General features: G+C 45.6%; 1 protein-coding gene across 6 annotated transcripts in view; it reads left to right on the top strand.

Moving 5' to 3' along the window:
• WDR59 (WD repeat domain 59) overlaps positions 1-19539 on the top strand; it is an 85849-nt gene extending 66310 nt beyond the window's left edge. For 4 of the 6 annotated variants that reach the window (XM_043599679.1, XM_043599678.1, XM_043599682.1 and 1 more), the window contains 8 exons: positions 3280-3413; positions 4541-4622; positions 8307-8419; positions 9775-9925; positions 10021-10093; positions 11521-11647; positions 11802-11944; positions 18798-19539. In XM_043599679.1, the coding sequence (XP_043455614.1) occupies positions 3280-3413; positions 4541-4622; positions 8307-8419; positions 9775-9925; positions 10021-10093; positions 11521-11647; positions 11802-11944; positions 18798-19033 (1059 nt within the window). In that variant the 3' untranslated portion in view covers positions 19034-19539. Of the gene's footprint in view, positions 1-3279; positions 3414-4540; positions 4623-8306; positions 8420-9774; positions 9926-10020; positions 10094-11520; positions 11648-11801; positions 11945-18392 lie in introns of all 6 variants that reach the window. The other 2 variants (XM_043599683.1, XM_043599680.1) reach the window with 2 other exon arrangements.
• Positions 19540-19816: the final 277 nt, after the last annotated feature.

Below are 19816 nucleotides of genomic sequence, written 5' to 3'. Positions count from 1 at the left end.
TTTGTTTCCGCCAGTCTCTATAACCAGGGACGGCAGAGGGGCAGGGGCAAAGCATCTCTTTGGACTCACTTCTCTTCTCTCTGAACGTGCCCGCCCTTAACGCATCCCAAAAGGAGACTAAACAGACTGAGGCTGCGGCTCTGGAGCCTGGCCTGAAATACAGCATCTGGGCCCGAGCCTGGTGTGCTCCACGTGAAGCCAGTAGCTTTGGCCGCCGCGTGTCTCGGCCAGTGTTCAACGTGCTGCTCTGGCTCCGCGGAACGTGCTCGTGGTCCTTGGCGGAGAAGTGAAATGAGAAGTAATCGTAGAGGCTGTGTGTCGGGGAGGCCTCGCTGCAGTCAGGTGTTGATCTCACATGCAGAAGTGATTCCATTTAAAAATGGACCACACTGCTTACGTATTAACAGGTAGCTTTGGCTTAGGGCTTTTTTTTTTTTCTTTTTTAATCCGAAATCCCGCGCTCAAAAACGAGTTAACAGGTATGGGCTTAGCAGCCTGACAGCCTGTGTTCAAATCCCAGCTCTGCATGGCCTCACATCCTCGTTTGTGAGGTGGAGGCAACGCCCGCTCTGCCGGAGAGCCGTGTGACGCCCACACTCGCAGAGGGTGAACGGCCCCAAGCAGCAGCTGATGCTCGTAATGACAGACACATCTTTCAATCCTGTGTCAAACATTTACACGCTTGGACTGTGTCAAGGGCATCTCTCACTGCCCGTGTCCTGGCTCCTCCACAGCCGTTTGGAGTTAAGGCTGTGGGGAAAATAGGACACTTGCTCATGATTTTCCACGTCCATTATCTGGGTCCCTGTGCTCAAGTATTCTTGACATTCCAAAGTGATCGCTTTCAGAAATAACTCAAGTCCGCGAGGAAAAACATGTTTAAATGAGCTAGGCTGCATGCAGAGGAACCAGTTTGGGCACACGGACCTTAGTATTTTGCTTTCATTAGGTTCGCTTCAAAAGGCCAGAGATTGAGGTTTGCAGTGTGGTCTGAGAGCTAGTAGACCCCGTCCCTCGTGAGGCCTCCTTTTATTTCCACTGTTGAGTTAAATGGAGCTACACTGAAGGGCTCAACTGTCCAAGTGCTGCTCGTTTTCTCTTTGTAATAAGGAGTCTGAGCGTCTGCCTGGAACAGTATTTGAGAAGCCTCCCACCCATCCCAGAAAACCCGTGAGGTGGATCATATTCCATTCCAGGTGGAATCTTCTTACTGTAGGTCTTTTCTTTTATTTCTTTCCTACTTTTTCAACCCAGTCCCCTCAGTCTCATCTGAGATGACCAATTATGGGAGACCTACTCGGGTGTTGTTTCCTGGGATTTTTAAACTCCTGGAAACCTGGATGAAAAAGTCCGTGTACTGACACCCTCCCTGTTCAGTTAACCACACTGTGCTGTTCCCGTCACTGCCCTGTAGATGCACACGAAATTGCCCTCCCTAAATCCGGTCACATCAAAGTATCTCCTGCATGTGTGACGACCTCCGTCTTGTGTCAGTTAACACTGCCTGCCTCCAGCCCATGCTGACAGGTTGTTTGCTCTTGAGCACCTTCTCCCCTTACTTGCATCCACATCATGTTATTTGTGGCTAAAAGACTAGTGTTTTCATGAATATATACACAACTCTTTAGAAAATAGCCAGGGCTGGTAGAGAACTGAAGGGCTGCTATGCAGTAATCGATGAGGCTTCCTGATGTATTGGTAATAGCAATGTGTACGAATAAAGATCACATGGAAACTAAATTACTTCCAACGATCAAATGGCTTAAGGTCCCAAATTGATAATGTAGCCATATATATTTACAAATTATGATAAATAATTCAGAGACTTCAGCTAAACTTCGTTTACCTGCCGTGAACCAAGTCCAGGTGTCCTGGATCTAAGAGGTTCCGTACACCTCCTGAGCCAATAGGAAGTTACCTGCATTGGGCACCTTTGGGGATTAGAGGGGACATCACTGGTCAGAAGCAACTAAATGCAGACCGTGACTCAGGAATGGAAGAGTGATTGTATAAAAATCACTTGGGGAAAATGAATTATTTGTGAGTAATCTAAGTAATGATTTAATCTAAATTCCTGTGGGCTTATAGACGTTCATAATCATTGCGTATTTTTTAATTGCACGTTTTCAGTGCGCACTCTCACCTTTTCATTGTGCCCTTATTAATCTTGCAAGATTGGAACGGAGCTCATCCTGAGACAGTTACCAGTGAGCACAGAGAGCGACATGAGACTAAACTCACAGCCAGTGAGTAGCTCACCCAGGGTCACGGTGAGCCAGCCGTGCCGTAATAAGACCAGCACACCTTGGTTTTCTGACTCCAGTTTGCAGACTCTTTCGCTAGCAACTTTGTTAATTAATAAGTATGTCACTTCCCCCCTGAGTTGAGCCACTCTGGTGGCCCCCTTTTTTAACTTCAGCAATAAAATAAAATAGAATATTTGTCCCTTGGCTGGTTGTCATTTTGAATGTACCAGATGAGGCTACACTGATAATTCTCCTTTTCCAGGACATCTCTCATTTCCCACATGCAGGCTCCTTTGTAGGTGAGGCTCTGGGGAGACAGGACAGTTGCTCATGATCATCCACATCCATTACCCAGGTCCCTCTGCTCAGCTATTTTTGACATTCTAAAATGATCACTTTTAGAAATAATTCAAATCTGCTAGGAAAAACCTGGTAATTCTCTTGAGCTGCTATGTTTCTCTGTCTGCCTGCCACAGATTAAGGTTTGCAGAGCCCACACCGCTGTGTGTGAATTACATTCTCAGCAAATCCTGTTAAAGCTGTCTGAGAAGAAGAAAACCTTTGGTTAGTTTCAAGCAAGAACTTTGAATCTAAGGCTGATCCCAACCTTGAAAGTTGCTCTTCCCCCACATTTTTGTGGTCTTTACTAACTTATTTACCTGCTGTTCTTTCTTTCTTTCTTTCTTTCTTTCTTTCTTTCTTTCTTTCTTTCTTTCTTTCTTTCTTCTTGTTTTTTGGGGGTTTTTTTGTTTGTGTTTTTTTAATTCTAAATTCAAGGCGTCTGTTTTTGGGCACCTGCAGAATGTATGTAGCATTGCGGTAGGGTGCTTATTTTCCTGTTAGGATTTTGGACCAAGAGCTCAGTGCCCTTTGCCATCCTTTTATTTCCTACAGATGCTGATTCATATAATTGTGGGCATGATGTAATGCAAAGCCTCTGCAAATAACCAATGACCCAACTCTGATGTGCTCTGCAACCGTAGGTTTCCATTCGTCCAAGTCCCTATTAGTTATATCTCGTCATCTCCCCCAGAAATCCAGGAGATGGAAAAGCAAGCGTGAGGGATCGGACTCCGGCAATCGACCCATCAAGGCTGCTGGGAAGGTTATCATCCAGGACACTGCGTGCCTTCTTCCTGTTCACAAGTCACTGGGAGAACTGTACATGTAAGTGCGCGCTGCTTATCACACAGTCATCACAGTCAAAGTTGTGTTCGTTTGCTTGTTTTTAAGTATCGGAACCCTTTCTTCAAAAGCAGTTTTAGAAGACCGGTGTACCAGCTTTCTATTGCTGCATAAGGAGGTACCAGAAACTTAGCGGCTTTAAACAACATACACTTATTGTCTCAGTTTCTATGGGTCAGGAGTCTGAGCATGGCCTAGCTAGGTCCTTGCTCAGATCTCACCAGGCTGAAATCTGGAGGTGGCCAGGTGGTGGTCTTATCCAATGTTCAGAGTCCTCTTCCAAGTTCATTCAGGTGGTTAGCAGAATTCAGTTCCTTGACGCCGTAGAACTTGATGGTTTTCATCTTCTCTGAGACCAGGAGAGGATGCCTCACCTTCTTTCTAAGGTCTCAGCTGATTAGGTCAGGCCCACCTAAGATAATCTCCCTTTTGACGCATTCAAAGTGGACTGATTAATAACCTAATCTTGGGTGTCATAGCCCATCAACATTCACTGGTCTCACCCACGATTAAAGGCACAGGATATTATAGAAGATGTGTAGAACAGGAGGCCGAAATCTTGGGAACGGCCTCAGAATTCTGCTTTCTGTGCCAGTATGTAAACCAGTTAAAAGCAGAGCCATTTTGCTTGAAGAGAGTTGGGAGGCTAGTAGCAGGCATACAGAGGCTGGCCTGTGGCCGCCCTTTTTCTTGAACCTGCATACATAGCAAAAAGTGTTTATTTTGTAACATATACACAGCACACCACCCTTTGTGTTAGAAACCTCGGTGTTACACGTATTTAAATCCATTTTTATTCAACCCTCAAGCCTGGGGAAATCCACAGAAGGGCTGGTTGCCAAATTGACATTTGAGGCTGTCCTCCTGTCCTGACTTTAGAGAGGCGAGCAATTTCACCTTCCCCAGGCAGGAACCCACGGCCTCATATGAGCTGTAGGTAAGCTTTTTCTCCATATCGTGTAGCAAGGCAGAAGCGGAAGGCCCACACAGATAAGACATTTTGGGTGACAACTACAGAGGCACCTTTTTGTCTGTCTGTTAGTCCAGGGGTAATTGGTTCAGGAAGTTAGACTAAAAAAAAACTTCTTAACTCTTTTTTTAAATTTCAGATTGAATGTGAATGATATTCAAGAAACGTGTCAGAAGAATGCCACTTCGGCCTTGCTCGTGGGAAGGAAGGACCTTGTCCAGGTATTGTGCATCCCTTTTGATGGCAATCTGGATTTTCCTTTTTGAGCAGGTTGTTGTCACTGTATGGTTGTGGTTTAATGACATTTCAAGCGGGGCCTCCTATTTTGTAATCCCTCTCCCATTTTCTTTGATAAACATCAGGGCAAGAGCAGCTTTTTAAATCCTTTGGGTATTTTTCTCATTAGTGCTTAGTTGAGAAGATCCTAAAGCTCACATACTGAGGATTTTTTATTACATTTCTTTTCTGTTCTGGTACCATGGTGATTGTTATACAGCTAAATGTGGGTATCTATACCCTTGCCATTTGCGCCCTTAATTCCGTTTTGTTGGGGTTTTTATACTTTTAAAAATGCTTGGTTTCATAAAAAGTTTACCAAAGCATTCCTTTAGGTGGAAACATGTTTCTGTTTTAAAATACTACGTAAAATAAAATATGATGTAATCGAGCAAAAATGTTAATTCCCTTCATCCTTGCAGGAACACATCAGTATATTAAAGCGGGCTGTTCCTATTTTTCTTAATAGCTTTATCGAGATATAGTCCATATATCATGTGATTCACTCATTTAAAACGTACCGTTCAGGGGTGCCTGGGTGGCGCAGTCGGTTGAGCGTCCGACTTCAGCTCAGGTCACGATCTCGCGGTCCGTGAGTTCGAGCCCCGCGTTGGGCTCTGGGCTGATGGCTCAGAGCCTGGAGCCTGTTTCCGATTCTGTGTCTCCCTCTCTCTCTGCCCCTCCCCCGTTCATGCTCTGTCTCTCTCTGTCCCAAAAATAAATAAACGTTGAAAAAAAAAATTAAAAAAAAACGAAAAAACAAAAAAACAAAAAACGTACCGTTCAGTGGCTTGTAGTATATTCACAGTTTTGCAACCATGATCACAAGGGTTTTAGAACACTGCCGTAGGGGCGCCTGGGTGGCTTAGTCGGTTAAGGTCCGACTTTGGCTCAGGTCATGATCTCATGGTTTCTTGAGTTTGAGCCCCATATCGGGGGGGCTCTTTGCTGTCAGCACAGAACCCACTTCAAATCCTCTGTCCTCCTTTCTCTGCCTCTCTCTCTCTCTTTCAAAAATAAACATTAAAGAAAAAATTTTGAAAAAAAAAAAAACAACTAGAACACTGCCATAAACCACCCTACTTGGCTGTCTCCTGTCAGTCTCCTCTTCCCCACCCAGGCCTGGGCAACCACTAGTCCGCTCTGTCTCTCCTGTGCCCTTTATTCTGTAGTGTGAGCCTGTGATTGGGCAGTGAAACCCCTCTCAGCTCAGTTTTTCCCTCATAACTCTCCCACTGGCCCAGAGCTAAGGCCTTCCCATGATTTTTATCTGATTAGAAAATCCTTAAGATTTCCTTTTGTCTTCTCATAAACACTGTCCGGTCTCCACCCCCCAAGCCCTTTTAAGTGAGGTTGAGGGTCCTAGATTGAATCTGCTTCTCTAAGGACTTAGCCATCTCCAGGTCTGTGTACGCTAAAAAGGCACAAGAAAGTAGTAGAAACATTGTGGGATTTATCCCGGGAGGTGAAGGTCCAACTCTGCTCCTCATGGGATAGCCCTGGGTAAAGTATTTCGGACTCGCTCGGCCTCTGTGTGTCTTTGTAAAATGAAAACCGGAAGGTTAATTGCATCATAGGATCGGTGAGGTTAGCAGATGCAGTCAGTCCTAAGGCACACCCACGGTTCGTGTTGTGAAAAGTCATTCTCTGCGAAAAAACTACTTCCTAAGGTATTTTTGTTTTGTTTTATTTTGTGGAAGTTTTCAGTATTTTTCTGGGAGTTGATTTGGAAAGTCAGGCTAGTCTGCGTGAACTTGAAAGACCCTTCCCTTGGGTTCAGACAGACCCGGGTTTAAACCTAGGCTCTCACTTTTTTTGTTGTGTGATCCGGGGTAGCCACCTAATCTTTCTGAGCCTCAATTTCCTCGACCTGAGCCAAAGTCAGATGCTTAACCAACCTCAAGTTTCTTGCCTGAATCAGTACTTGTGTGCATTAAGTACACTGGTACCACTTAATTATTTATTTATTTATTTATTTATTTATTTATTTATTTAGGTGAAAAAATTTAGATTTAGCCAGCTGAACTCAGTTTTGTTGGCAATCCCAATTTTGTTGGCAACGTCCAAAGCATCATAGTCGGGAGCCAAACATATGCTTTCTTTTCTCCGTCGGGGCTGATCAGAGTGTTGACCTTGGCCACATCATTGTCATAGAGCTTCTTCACAGCCTGTTTGATCGGTGCTTGTTGGCCTTGACATCCACAATGAACACAAGTGTGTTGTTGTCTCCTATTTTCTTCACGGCTGATGCTGGTAGTCGGGGTGGGGGTGGGGTGGGAACTTGATGGTGGCATAGCTTGTTTGTGTCAAGCTTGTTTCTCCTGGGGGTGCTCTTTCGAGGATATTTGGGCTGCCTTTGGAGGCACAGTGTCTTGGGCCATCGGAATGTAGGTGATGTGCGGATCTTCTTTCGTGACTGTGGACGCCTTTCAGCACTGCTTTCTTGGCCTTCAAAGCCTTTGCTTTGGCTTCAGCTTTGGGAGGGGCACAGGCTTCTTTTTTCACTTTCGGTGCCATCTTCATGAAAGGGCTAATTTAATTGCTTTATTACATAGCTGATGTATTCCTCTACCTGTTTTCCAGTATTTTTATTTGCTTCTTTTTCTTATAGACTCTTTGATTAAAGTCTAAATTTCCTTCCTTTCAGGTTTCTCAGAGTCTAGTACAGGGTTTTCCAGTCCCTGGTCATACAATGATGTATTGCTACTAAGAAGAAAGATTTCCCGAAAGTAGTATTCCTCTTAAGGAGGCTCTTAATATTAAGCATGTGCTAAATCTTGGATTTAATAGACACTTAATGGACATTCGTTTCGGCTTGATGACCCCAAGCCCTGTGAGATTTCAGGTTTGGTGATGTTCCTCAGATTTGACGTCAACAAAAAGACAACCAAGTCTATTTTGTCCTGGCCTCTTTTTCTTTAGCTTTGTGAGTATACTGAAACTTTTGTAATGAAAGCAACATAGCTTCCTGTTACTTGGGCAAAGGACAGATCTGCAGTGTGATACAGAATTCTATTTTTTCACCTCTGCCTGTTCACTAATGAAGCAGCAGCAGAAGTCACATGAGTTCGTGGTTAAATAGACAACCCATTGAAGTTAATGCACAGTGTCATTCCTCTGAAGTATACTTAATAAAAGGCTTTTAAAATATTTATTTATTTATTTATTTATTTATTTTTGAGAGAGAGAGAGAGAGAGAGGGCATGTGCGTGTGCTTGTGCACGAGTGGTGGAGGGGCAGAGAGCGAGGGAGCCAGAGAATCCCAAGCAGGCTCCAAGCTGGCAGCACTGAGCCTGACGTGGGGCCCAAACTCACAAACACTCAGGAACACTCACAAACCATGAGATCAAGACCTGAGCTGAAATCAAGTGTCTGACTTAACTGACTGGGCCACCCAAGTGATCCTGCTTGATAGAAGTTTTTAAGACTAGTGTTTCTTGAGCAGTGCAGTTCCCTGAGCATCTTGTTAAAATGGGAATTTTGAGTCAGTATGTCTGGAATGGGGCCTGATATTCCCAGGTTTTACTGCCCTCAGAGCAGCAAGGCTTTAGGATAGGTGGGGTTCTTTCATGTTTCCTGGTCCTCTCGTCCCCAGTCTGACTTTGAATGTTTCTCTTTGATCTGTCCAGGTTTGGTCGCTGGCTACAGTCGCTACAGATCTTTGCCTTGGCCCGAAGTCTGACCCAGATTTGGAAACGCCCTGGGCTCGACATCCATTCGGGCGACAGCTGCTGGAATCCTTGTAGGTTTAGAGAGCTAAAAGGGAGGAAACGAGTGATGTAAATTTTAGGTCTGTACACACTTTTCAGTGTTACCATCGAAGAAGTCTGAAGAACGGGAGGAAGAAGTGAGATCTTTCCCGTTAGTGCTATAATAATTTCTGTGCAGAACTAACTTCTTATAACAGAAGGAACTATACAGTTTTTGTCATTTACGACAAAGATTGGAGACTCATGCGTCCTGTAGAGATTTATGCTTTAGTCTATAAGTAACATCAGTCTGAATAGAAGAATTTGAACTCTTCAGATGGTAAATATCTTGGGTGCTGTAGAGCTTTGCCCCCAAGAGCGGAGACTCTAATGCCACATTGGCTTACACATTTTCCAAGGGCAATGATGTTTTCACCCTATTAGGCAATTTATGGCAACACTGAATTTGTGTTTGATTGTTGCATTGGGATGTGGCAAGCTGGAAATACAATGTGCAAAATGATTTACCAGATAAAACCACTTGAACCTTCATAACAGTTTGGCTCAGATCTGGATAGAAAGACAGAGAAGCTCTAATTCCTCTGGTGGAGAATTTCTTTACTTGTTGAGGCCAGACCTCGGACCTGTCCTCAAGCTTCAGTTGCCTCATGGTCATGCAGGGATGATAACAGTTGTTCTGTCCACATCACAGAAGGCTCAAATAAGATAGTGTGAAAACACCTTAAGAAATGTTAGACATTATTTGGTAGGAAAGTATCAATATCATTCTATCACAAAGGCCACGTTGCCCCGATCCCTACCTCACATCCTAGCATAGTAGTCCTAAAAGGAACAAAGAGGATGTGAGTACCTAAAAGGTAAAAATATTCCTTGTTGTTCTTATTTAATAGCTCATGCTCATAATTCCACCTTTGAGTCTGTCACCAGCTCGCCATACAGTGGTGGTTGTACAGTGTTCTGAGCACCTTCACGCAGCTTTTGGTTCCACGAGTGAAGTGTGTAGGGACCCCCAGAAAGCAGTAGGATTCTTCTTGGAGTTGGAGAGACTGAGAGCACATGCATGGCCTCATTCAGATGTTAGTTTAGTCCCCTTAGTTCTTGGAGAAGCGACATTCAAGTCTGAGCCATGCCTGGATGCCAACCAGAAACTTTTGAATGGGTTACCCGGGTCATTTGTAATACTTGGATATATTCTTTTCCAAAACAAATTTAGCCAGATTCTAATCAAGCAGCTAGATCTGTAGAAAACCCTGGTTCCCGACAGGGGTTTGTGAGGCAGAATTAAGAACCTTTCCTCTCATCCCTATGGCAGCAACCTGCCATAAGCTGTGACAGTTACCCTTCCTCTGTCTCTTCTCTTGACTTTTTTTCTGTCATCTTCCTCCAGGTTGGCTCATTACTGCCGACTCCGGGACGTCCAGACACTGGCCATGCTGTGCAGTGTGTTTGAAGCCCAGTCTCGGCCTCAGGGAATACCAAACCCCTTCGGACCCTTTCCCGGCCGGTCCTCTAACCTCGTGGTGTCCCACAGCCGATATGTAAGCTTGTGGCCTTCTGCTCTGTGTCTGACTTCTCCGAGAGGGAAGCATTCACAGGGCAGCATGTTCTGACGCCACGCCTGTCTGTCCTTCAGCCTAGCTTTACTTCCTCGGGCTCCTGCTCCAGCATGTCGGACCCAGGGCTCAACACTGGTGGCTGGAACATAGGTTGGTATGGAACTGACTTGGCCACGCTGGATTTCTAGTGCTCTGAAGCTGTGTGTGAGTCGTTGATGGATAAACTTCGGTTGATGGATATGCTCCACTTTTTCCTTGTTTCTCATTTCTCTTCCAATTTCCTTTGACGGGGATGCTGTAGTCAGCAAGGCCTGGGCTTTCATGTTTGAACAGGCCAGTTTCCGGTATGCCTGTGTGCCTTGCTGGGTTGCTTTTCAACTTAGAACTTTGTGAAACTGACAGTGGGACTTCTTTGTGCTCACCCCGTAAACCCAACCCTCATCCTTTCTCCTTCATGGCACCCCCCCCCCCCGCCTGCCCCCGTCATCTGCCCCTTCTGTTATCCGCCTCTTCCCACACACCGTTTTCAACGTGGAGAAGTAAAGATGAGCCTGATTCTGGCTGGCCATAAAGACCTATTTAATGAATAAGTGTATTTGTGGTTTACGGATTTTTGCAATTTCTTTTTTTTTTTTTTTTTTTTTTTTTTTTTTTAATTTTTTTTTTAATTTTTTTTTTTTCAACGTTTTATTTTTATTTTTGGGACAGAGAGAGACAGAGCATGAACGGGGGAGGGGCAGAGAGAGAGGGAGACACAGAATCGGAAACAGGCTCCAGGCTCCGAGCCATCAGCCCAGAGCCCGACGCGGGGCTCGAACTCACGGACCGCGAGATTGTGACCTGGCTGAAGTCGGCCGCTTAACCGACTGCGCCACCCAGGCGCCCCCTGCAATTTCTTTTTAAAAATCATCTTAGTTTTCTTGAGGGTGCCTGGGTGGCTCGGTCAATTAAGCACCTGACTCTTGATCTCACTTCAGGTTTTCATCTCGGGGTTGTGAGTTCAATCCCTGCATTGGCTCCATGCTGGGCATGAAGCCTATTTAAGTAAATACATAAAAATTATCTTAGTTTTCTGGATTATAAAAGTGATACCTGCCCAGTGAAGAAAAACAAAAAGTATTAGAGAAGAAAATAATCACCACTGAACCTCCACCTAGAAACAATGTCTGTTAATATTCCAGAACATTTTTTCCCAATCTGTATATGTGTGTGTGTGTGTATATGTGTGTGTGGGGGGTCATTCTATATATATGATTTTGCGTTCTGTTTTTAATTGGATCATGAGCATCTTCTCATGTCATTTAAAAAGTCTTTATGAGTCATGACTGCTTTATCCAATGTTCCCTATCACTACACCATAATTTGCTGCTTGAACATTATGTGTATACTTAATTATCTGGTCACCTGAACAGTAAATACCTAGACAAAAAGGCAAGGCTGAGAAAGAGTTCTGTTCAGTTATATTTCTCAGCATCTTCCAGGGACTAAATTGGGCACATTCTGCATTATGAGGGTGTTCAGACCCTTTCCATGCCTTCTCTGATTTCCCTTTTTCCTTCCCATTTGATTTTTTTCAGCGGGAAGGGAGGCAGAACATGTATCTTCACCTTGGGGAGAGTCTTCTCCAGAAGAAATCCGCTTTGGGAGTCTTACCTACAGTGATCCTCGTGAGCGAGAACGTGACCAGCATGATAAAAATAAAAGGTAACGACCTTCCCGGGCGAGAGCTGCAATTTCATAATGCTTAGATTCTCCAAAATTAGGACTCTTGCCTTAAGAAAGGCATATTGAGTTCATTTGGTATCGAGCTTGTTTTTTCTTAAAGGAACTGACAGGAAATCTTTTGAGTTTTATCCAGGCTTCTGGACCCTGCCAATACCCAGCAATTTGATGACTTTAAGAAATGCTATGGAGAAATCCTCTATCGCTGGGGGCTGAGAGAGAAACGAGCTGAGGTGCTGAAGTTTGTCTCCTGTCCTCCTGATCCTCACAAAGGGATCGGTGAATATCAATTTCTTTCTTTTCCTGTCACTGTCTGAAAGGTCCCATAATTTAGTTTGTCTGTAATGTAAGACTTGGAGTGAAGTGTTTTAGCTTCTCACTTTCAAGCTGCCAAAAACCCCTGCCTTTCATGACAAGCGTAAATTTCTATTCTAAATAGAAGTAGTTCTGTGTGTGGTACTCAGATAGTGATTTGAACGAGGGGTACTTATCCATATATTCCCCTATTGTATATCAAGCACATTCTTCCCCTTCTGGAGTTCACAGACAAGTAGGGAGCAAAATTAAGTAGTTGTAAGTGGTGATCCGTGTTTATGAGCAAACAAAAAGGATGTTGGTGCAGGGAGGGAGAATTTTAGGTAGGGTGTTGCAGTGGACTGGGAAGGCCTTTCTGAGGGGCTGAGGTCTGAGGGGTGAGAAGGAGCCATCCGTGAGGAGAGCAGTAGACATAAACAAGTGAAGGAAGGCAGTGGCTAGAACACAATGAGCAAGAAGAGGGGTACCAGGTCAGATTGTAGGATAATTAGGGACTTGTAAGTCAGGGTACAGCGTTGGGCTTGTATTCTGAGTCCAGTGGTAAGCGTAAGCATCCAAGGTATTAAGAGGTAAGTGACATGCTCTCATTTTTATTTTAAGAGAATCACTGGCTGTTAAACGAAGAAAGGATTGGAGGAGGGCAGGGGTGAAAGTCTGAAGGCTGTTAGGATAGTCAGAGGGAGATCTCCAGTCTAATGTCAGGCTGTGTCAATAGAGGTAGAGAGAGAGGGATTAAAAATACATTTTAGAGGGAGACTTACCATAATACGCTAACAAATTGGATGTCGGATTGCGGGGAAGAGACAGAGCTTATTAGGTAATTTCTGGGTTTCTAGCTTGAGCAACTGGGTAGGTGGTGGTGCCCAAATTAAGACAGAAAATTAGGAGCCCTGTTAGGGGCTGGAGGTGTGTATGAGATATCAGACCGTTCAGTCCCATATGTGGCCAGATGTGTGTCTGGAGCTCAAAGGGGAGCCTGGGGCTAGAACTAGGAGTCTGGGAACCTCCGTCATGTAGGTGGTCCTGAAGCTGTGATAGTGGGTACCTTGCCCTGGGCCTGGGGATGGGGAGTGGGGAGGCCTGCTGGGGCGGGGGGAAGAATACAGGGAGAGCGAGTGCCCACCCACTCCGGGCCGTGAGAGAAACCAGCCCTTGCACTGGCATCTAGAGGAAGAACCAGAAACAAACTTAGAATGAGACACCAGTGTGTTTTGAGGAAAAGCAAGACCGTGACCTGAAAGGAGCCAAGAGAAGAGATAGGTTTTAAAGGGTGACGTGGAAGACTGCCAGAGAGGGTGGTTTGAACACACATGGATTTCCTCTCTCCCCGGATGCCCCAGAGCATCTATCCAGAGCTTTCCTGAAAAGGCATAACCGTGTATGGGGAACAGTGTTGGCAGTAACATTTGGGGTCAGGGAGGCAGATAGGTTAGTGGTAGCTGATTTTACGGGGCCTGAACGGACAGGTGGAAAAACAGTAACACACGTCACAGAACCACCTGCCCCAACGATGGCTCAGGATTTAGTTATGCCCAGTACCTCTGGAAGTGGCATGAAGGTAAGAGTAAGCACAGTATTGTTTGATGGCCTTTTTAGGCCAGACCCCTGCCCCTAGTTTGCAGAGCAGGTTATTACCCATTCTCTAGCACTATAGAAAATCGGAAATATTCGTTCTCCAGAGAAGGCAGACACCTTTCCACATTGAAAGGGCCCACCAATGGGGCGCCTGGGTGGCTCAGTCGGTTAAGCATCCGACTTCGGCTCAGGTCATGATCTCGCAGTCTGTGAGTTCGAGCCCCCGTGTCGGGCTCTGTGCTGACAGCTCAGAGCCTGGAGTCTGTTTCACAATCTGTGTCTCCTTCTCTGTCTGACCCTCCCCCATTCATGCTCTGTCTCTCTCTGTCTTAAAAATAAATAAACGTAAAAAAAATTTTTTTTTAATATAAAAAAAAAAGAAAGGGCTCACCAAGCACTTAGTGTAGTGAATGAAGAAAGACCCAGGATAAAGAGCATACCCTGGGAGCTTCCAGGGAGGCAAAGCAGGTTAAGGAAAATGGATGGCACCACACTTCTCAGGAGCAGTGAACTAGATACTGGAAAGGAGAGGACAATGAATGCATCAGTGCCTTCAGAATTCTCCAGAAAATGGTTTCTCACCTGGAATTCTACCCAAATTATCAGTCACGTGTGAAAGTAAACCTTCACCCTCTCCAAGAAGGAGATTCAGTCTAAGAAAGCAGGGAGTCGGGATGATGTTAAAGGGAGATCCACATGGCCAACCCAGAGACAGATCCAGTTTGGAGCTTCAGGAGCATTGTCTCCAAGAAGAGAAAGTTAGCAAAATATCTAATGGATTTCAGTGTCCAATATATTTATAGAGATTCAGATATTTGATAGAGGGTTCGCAGGTGAATTACGCTAAGCCAACTAAGCAAATGAAAACAACAAGACGGTTACTAACTCTGAGAAAAACCAAATGTGCAGGAAATGAAAAGTCATCATGGTTATATGGTCGGCTTGATTCATGTTCACCTAGGTAGATGGTGGGACGGGGTATATGAGTGGATGGTGGGATTGAGGAGTGGAAGAAGCTGCCAGGTGAAAGTTGAGGTAATGCTTCAGTGTGGAAGTTAAGAATTGGCTTCATAAATGTGGTGTTTGAGAATAGGAAGGTAGAAACAGAAGAAAAAGTTAAATGAGTTGGAAGGTTTTCCTCCTGAGAGTGAGGGGCAAGGGAGGTAGAAGAGAATGTTGGTTTTGTTAATAAGATGTATAGCATTATTTGACTCTTTAAATTGTGTGTATATAGTTTCAATTAAAAAACCCAAACAGGGCGCACCTGGCTGGCTCATTCGGCGGAGCATGTGACTCTTGATCTCAGGGTTGTGAGTTCAAGCCCCATGTTGGGTGTAGAAATTACTTAAAATCTAAAAAACAAACCAGAGTAATACATAGATTACTATGTATGTATGTAATATGCAATATTGAAGGATTATTTTAATACGGATTATTTTGGTGTATGTACTTGAGGAAATGCAAAGATGCAAAATGCTATTTGGGTAATATATTTTTCAGAGCATATAAATGCATGAAAGTTTATCAGAGAGAGGATTGCAGGCCTAGAGCAGTTTGTCTTATAGAATTAGTTTTCAGGAAAATCTGTGAGTCACAGAGACAGGTAACTGGTATATTGCACTCTTACTGACATCCACCATGAGAAGCATCATGCCAGGTTCTGTTGGCCGTACAAGGAAATCCAGGGGGTGGTTTGGTGGGGATGGGCGGGGGTTGACAAGAAGCCTGTAATCCAATCAGAGAAGTAAAACAGGAACTCACAAAGACTCAGATGATCTTGAAGAATGAATAATATGTTCTAATACCTTTACAAAGAGCACTGCAAGATTTCAGAGGGAGGGGGTTATGAAAACAGACTCACAGACAAAAGCATTTAAATATTTTCATTTTTATTATTTGGAAGAATTGGACTGTTAACATATAGCAAACAGATATTGAGAGAAAAATGCTACAGGGTCACCAGGGCTACATACAGTTAGGCTCCAAATTGCTGGAAAACCAGCACTTTCCTCTTGGGCTAATCACATCGGCAAGGGTCATCCGATATCAGCAGTGAATTTTAGGAATAAGATTGTTTTCATTTAGGGAGTTAGATTTATAGAAAGAAGTCAAAGCTTCATCTATTTTGAAGGAGTACTGCTGGGCAGAATATTCTTTTGAAAAGCCATCTCCATCATAAGATGGGTTTTGATTTTGTTGCTTTCCACTACGGCTTGTGGTGCTTGGTCACAATGGTGGCAGAGCAAGGTGTTTGCTTTGCTTTGTCAGCCCCGCCTCCCAAATCTTGCGCCAGAGGTGTGCATCTGCCCACCTCAATTTTGTTCAGCGATTTTTATTTAGCTTATTAATTAATTTATGTCTTATTTTATTTGACTTCCATTTATTAATTTAGCGTCTTATTTTTTTGACTGGTTTTATTTACACTTGTGTAATTGATGTTCATGACACAACTCTTCCCTATGAGGGGCCATATGACACTAAGCCTCCGGAGCTGGCTTCTGCCTGAGGGTTTCATAGAGCCTCGGAAATCGTAATTTCATCGTTTATGTGCCAGACGTGTTTTTATTGTCCTTATTAGTTTCTCTCTTAGGAACCAAGAATGATCCCTTTCACCTCTGCCACGTTTCCCCTGCAAAACCTACACCTGTGGTTGTATGCTTCCTTCCCTGAGATCCCCAGGTTTGTCAGTATTCCTATAAAAGATACCTGACAGCTTCCCGATCACAAAGTCTACAGCCCTTTGCATATCCAAATGTGGTGACACTTAGCGCGAACCCCACCAGCATGGCCCAGATGTGTGCCCACCCTTCTCAGTAATGGCCGGTCCATCATGTGTAACAGTAAGAGGCAAGAGAGAAATACTAAAACTACACTTAGTGACGTAGTGTTTCTGTATTTTCTTTGTGAATTTGTATCCACTTAGAAATTGTTCACATCCACCCCCCCCCCCACAAATGATTCATTAATTAACTAAATGAAATGTTAGTTCAGAGCCTTAATAAGGATTTTTAGAAATTATACTTAAACTGACTTACTGTGAAGAAACACAGTTACCGATGACATTGAGTTTTTCAGGGAGATGACATTTTAGTAATTTTACCCGGATAGATAAGGAGGATAATTAAGTTTACATATACAGTTATCTGAAATGTCAGAGAACAGCGCTTTTTTATTTTGTGTCTTATTATTTTATTTTTTAATAATTTTTTTAAGTTTATTTATTTATTTTGACAGAGCACAAGCAGGGGAGCGTAGAGAGAGGGAGAGAGAGAGAGAATCCCAAGCAGGCTTGCAGGGTCAGCAAGCCCGACGTGGGGCTCAAACTCATGAAACTGCGAGATCATGACCTGAGCCCAAATCAAGAGTTGGACGCTTAACCAACTGAGCCACCCAGGCGCCCCAAGAACAACCTTTTTTTTTTTTTAAAGCCATACTATAATTCACTATGTTGAACATGCACTTTTTGCATTCTCATAATCTTTAAAGGTTGAATCTTATCAAACCAATAAAACTACTAAAGGAAATATAAGAAATTTAAACTAATTAGGCTTTTCACAAGAACATAAACCAAAGTCTTACCTGACATAAACAGTCAGGCTTAGAGGGACCAGACATGGCTGTTTTTAACCAAGATCACCAAACCACTCTAATTTGTCTCAGGATTGACCTGAACCAGGACTATCATAAAATCTTTCCTTCGTTACCATGTATTTTAGAAGTCTTTAGTGGTACATTTTTGTGACCACCCGCCGTCACGAAGCAGAGGGAACTGGCTCTGGCGAAAGGAAGGCTCCTTCCTGTGTTGTAGGAGGTAGAAGGAATAGAGGAACAGGTAGGGAGATGCAAAGGTTTGGTGGCTGGAGACGAAGGCTTCTCTTTTCTCAAGGCAGAGGGGAGGCCGGCAGGTGAGGGGAGCAGGGTGTGTGCGAGGAGTGTGCGGGCTGCTGCGGAGGCCGGAAGTGCCGTCTGGGAAATGGCAGAGAAGCCCCCCCTCCAGCCCGCCCCCCGCACTGGGAGTCTGTCGTGGATTTCGTGGGAAGTGCATCTTGACGGTGGGCCTTCCCTCACTAGTGCTCGTGGAGTCGGCAGCTCCACCGGGGCCGGAGGTTCTTCCGGTCGGTACCGTGGAGGGAGAGGTGGGGATACTTGCGAGCAAGTGATTGGGAGGTTGGTTCGCGTCACTCAGACTGGCCCCGGGGGAAGGTGACGCCAGAAAGGGTGAAGGCTGTACATGACAGGTGAGGACCTGCGAGGCCAGGTGGGCGGAGAGTCGGGGTGGTGGGTTTTGAAGGCACCAGGGATGGTGCCAAGAACCGGGGCTGAAAGAAGAGTGAGAACCAGAAGAGAAGTCCTGAGGGAATGGGGGTGTGTCCACGGTGCCACAGGTGAGAGCAGAGGAGAGGAGACAAGGGTGGCGAAGCCAGGCGGCCTTTCCTCAAGAGGAAAGGTGACGGTCTGGAGGCAGTAATGGGGCGCGGGCCTGCCACTCCTGCCCTGGCGCTCTTCAGGAATCGAGACCAAGGTGGCCTTTGCTCCAGAGGTTGGCAGAGGTGGCAGGCTACAGGCAGGGCCGGGCGACGAGGGCACCGTCCCGGGAGAGAGCGCAGCCGGTGGGGAGGTTTGCTCCCAAGCTGGCCTGCTGGAAGCGGGCCCGACAGACGGGAGGTCGGTACTGGCCGCCCAGACTCAGGGTCATGCCTGAGGTAGACTAGGATGTGCAGGTGAGGGGGTTGGCCCTCGGGGTCTCTTCCGGGAGGCCGGGGGCCAGCTGTCAGGTGGTCCTGACCACAGTGTCCTGACCCGGCTCCTCTCGTGCCACTTGGTCATTGGTGGGCAGGTAGGGAAGACGGCGTGAGACTGGTCAGCCATTGCTGGGTGTCACTGAGTCCTTCGCTTCTGTCAACAAACGATCGGTGGCCACCTCCACGAGCCAGGCCCGCGCAGCCACTGGCATAGGAGAGAATGAGGTGTAGCTACCTCCTGGGCTTTTCACCCGAGGCCCCTGGCCACCAGGCGTCTGCCACGCTGTCCACCTGCACCCCGCCGGCAGGGACGGCAGCTTCTCTTTGTCAGACTTAGTGAGATTGTGGACGAAGAGCTGCTGTTGAAGAAAAGGGAGCACCATGGCTGTGATAGAATCCCGTAGAGTCCTCCAGCGAATACGTCGTTCTCACAGTGCCGTGTCCCTCTGCGGAACTAACTTACCGTGTCTCTTGTTCTGGGCATCCCCACCCGTTCGCAGAGTTTGGCGTGTACTGCAGCCACTGTCGGAGCGAGGTCCGTGGCACGCAGTGTGCTATCTGCAAAGGCTTCACATTCCAGTGTGCCATCTGCCACGTGGCGGTGCGCGGCTCGTCCAACTTCTGCCTGACCTGCGGGCACGGTGGGCACACCAGCCACATGATGGAGTGGTTTCGGACCCAGGAGGTGTGTCCCACCGGGTGTGGATGCCACTGCCTGCTTGAGAGCACATTCTGAACTTACAGACCTTGGGAGTTGTCACAAATCCCAGAGGACCCCGTAAACGCTGGACGGCAAGTTCTCCGCCAGGAGAGAGGCTCCCGAAGCCATTCCCAGCTAGACTGGGGCACGTTCCCCTCAGAGACTGCCACAGCCCCAGCCGCTCATGAGCTTTTGTTTCTCTTCTCTGTGGCTGTTGATGGCAGGGATGTCACCGGGCAGGAGGAGAACAGATGTGCAGAGCCACGTAGCCAGGTGGAAATTTCCTTGCAGAAAAGCACCTGGCTCCAGAGCCATGTTTATCTTTAAGGTGTTAACCATAAACCACTGAGCAGCATCCTTTCTGATGCCGTTTCAGACCGCGGTGGGATGCAAAGGACGGTCTCCTGAGCCGAAGGACGATGGACATTAACTTAGTTGACAAGTGGGCCTGTGATGTAAATTGGTACATTTAATGGACTGATGGGTAGTGGCCTTTTAAAAATGCTAAATTATAAATATATGATGTACTTAAAGAGTCTAAAGGTGTCTCTTTTGTTTGTTATTTCTCTTCAAGCTGATCTTCCTTGGCTAATAAAATTCAGGTAATTGTTTAGGGAAAAAAAGATTGAACAATGTTTCATTTTTTTATTTTTATTTTTAAAATTTTTTAATGTTTTATTTATTCTTGAGAGAGAGACAGAGCCTGAGCGAGGGAGGGACACAGAATCCAAAGCAGGCTCCAGGCTCTGAGCTGTCAGCACAGAGCCCCACACGGGGCTCAAACTCATAAGCCGTGAGGTCATGACCTGAGCCGAAGTC

The sequence above is a fragment of the Prionailurus bengalensis genome, chromosome E2 (assembly GCF_016509475.1).
Source record: "Prionailurus bengalensis isolate Pbe53 chromosome E2, Fcat_Pben_1.1_paternal_pri, whole genome shotgun sequence".
Lineage (NCBI taxonomy): Eukaryota > Metazoa > Chordata > Mammalia > Carnivora > Felidae > Prionailurus > Prionailurus bengalensis.
The sequence above is the reverse complement of the archived record's forward strand: the minus strand, read 5'-3'. Positions and strand labels throughout refer to the sequence as shown.